The 1,523-nt window shown below is 42.2% G+C and overlaps 1 protein-coding gene across 1 annotated transcript in view; it reads left to right on the top strand.

The window, feature by feature from the left end:
* Positions 1-1,523, top strand: part of RNASET2 (ribonuclease T2) — a gene marked incomplete at its 5' end in the record, with an annotated part of 13,725 nt that overhangs the window by 8,468 nt on the left and 3,734 nt on the right. Inside the window, one exon of the mRNA XM_010133378.1 lies at positions 1,435-1,480. Within this exon, the coding sequence (XP_010131680.1) occupies positions 1,435-1,480 (46 nt within the window). The remainder of the gene's footprint in view (positions 1-1,434; positions 1,481-1,523) is intronic.

A 1,523-nucleotide genomic window follows, 5' to 3' on the forward strand; every position in this document is an offset into this window, starting at 1 on the left:
GGGGGGCGGGAATGCAGCAAAAAAAGCTGTTCCTGTTCTGTCAGTGCCTTGTCCAAGCTATCTCCTAACAAAATCTCATTCACTTTGCATATGCGCAAAGGAAATATGTCTCACTACAACCCCCCCTCATATTTTTGTAGGTGTCTTGTAAAACTTAATCAGATTTTTCTAGACACGGTGATTAAGAGTATCATATGTAGTGTTAAAATTAATAGTGTCTGATCAGTCAATTGCCTAAGTAGCTGTGGTGGTGTGACTAAAACATTTTACAGATGGCACAGTGACCAGTTATGTGACTCCATGTCAGCATGTGTAACTGAAAAAGAATAGAATCTGAAACATGTTCGGATTAATTGCTCAGAGCATATTCTCTGTTTTAAAAATGAAGATATTTAATTTAGTCTTTACTGAAAAGAATAAAGACTGCTAATGTTCTCATTGTACTTCATTTATACTTGAATGAGGAAAAGTAGTGTCAGTGATTAAAAGATTGTTTCCAAGTTGTTAAAAAGAGGCTATCATGCAGGCTCCGGTAAGAATGACAGAACATCATCTATTTTATTAGCCTCCTTATATCCACTGTCAAATGGCTGTGATAAAAAGCTAGACCTTTAGTCAACTGGGTTAAATTTCCTCTGAGCAGAACCTGACCTTGGGCAGGTTGAGCATTGTCAACACTCATGGATTAAATCCTGAAAGATGCTGAACATTTCCACTCCTTTTGGAAGAAGCTGGCATTTGGACTCAGCATCTGTTGGGTCCTGAGTCTCATTGTCAATTTGGAAGCGTGGACTCCTTGCAAGACCAGATCTAAAGGAACGGGTGTATAGGCTAGAGGGTCTTGAGTTACCTTGTTTCTCTTACGTGAACAACCTTGCCTCTTCAAAAACACATTCATTAGGAAATGTTTCTGCCCTGATGATACAGATCCACACACCATGTCCCTCTCCCAATGTGTGCTGTGCACCTCCCACCACAGCAAGCCTACCCTGTGTTAGAACATGAGGGTGCCTAGAGCAGCCTCACAAGTCTGCCTCCATCCCCTTGAGGTGGCTGCAACACAGGGGTATGGCTTAAGGCAGCGAAAAGGAGGCAATTAAACTGCACCCCCTACCGGGCACTCAATGGAGCATTCTGAAGGTCCAGCAAATAACAGGAGTATCACCCTTTCCCCCAGCTGTGTATGAAGACTCAACTCTCCTAGGACTATGGTCAGGGAGAGGGTTCTTCCCATCCAACTCAACAGGGTCAGGAAGTTGCCTTTCAGAAAAGGGGAACCTTTCCTAGGCTGGCAGAGGATGCAAAACAAGTTTTCCTTTCTCCCTATCGCTGTAATGCTTGCTAAGTTCTCCCTAGGATTACCTGTTTACCAAATGATTGTGAAGTTACTTTTGCATACAGGCACCATGGAAAAATGTTTTATCTTTGTTTCAGTTGTCTCCTGAAAGCTGGGATAAAGCCAAGCAGTTCATATTACCAGGTAAGAAGCAGTCTTTTAAAAATCAAGATCGTGTCTACTTTTA

The sequence above is a fragment of the Buceros rhinoceros genome, unplaced genomic scaffold (genome assembly GCF_000710305.1).
Source record: "Buceros rhinoceros silvestris isolate BGI_N320 unplaced genomic scaffold, ASM71030v1 scaffold17383, whole genome shotgun sequence".
Lineage (NCBI taxonomy): Eukaryota > Metazoa > Chordata > Aves > Bucerotiformes > Bucerotidae > Buceros > Buceros rhinoceros.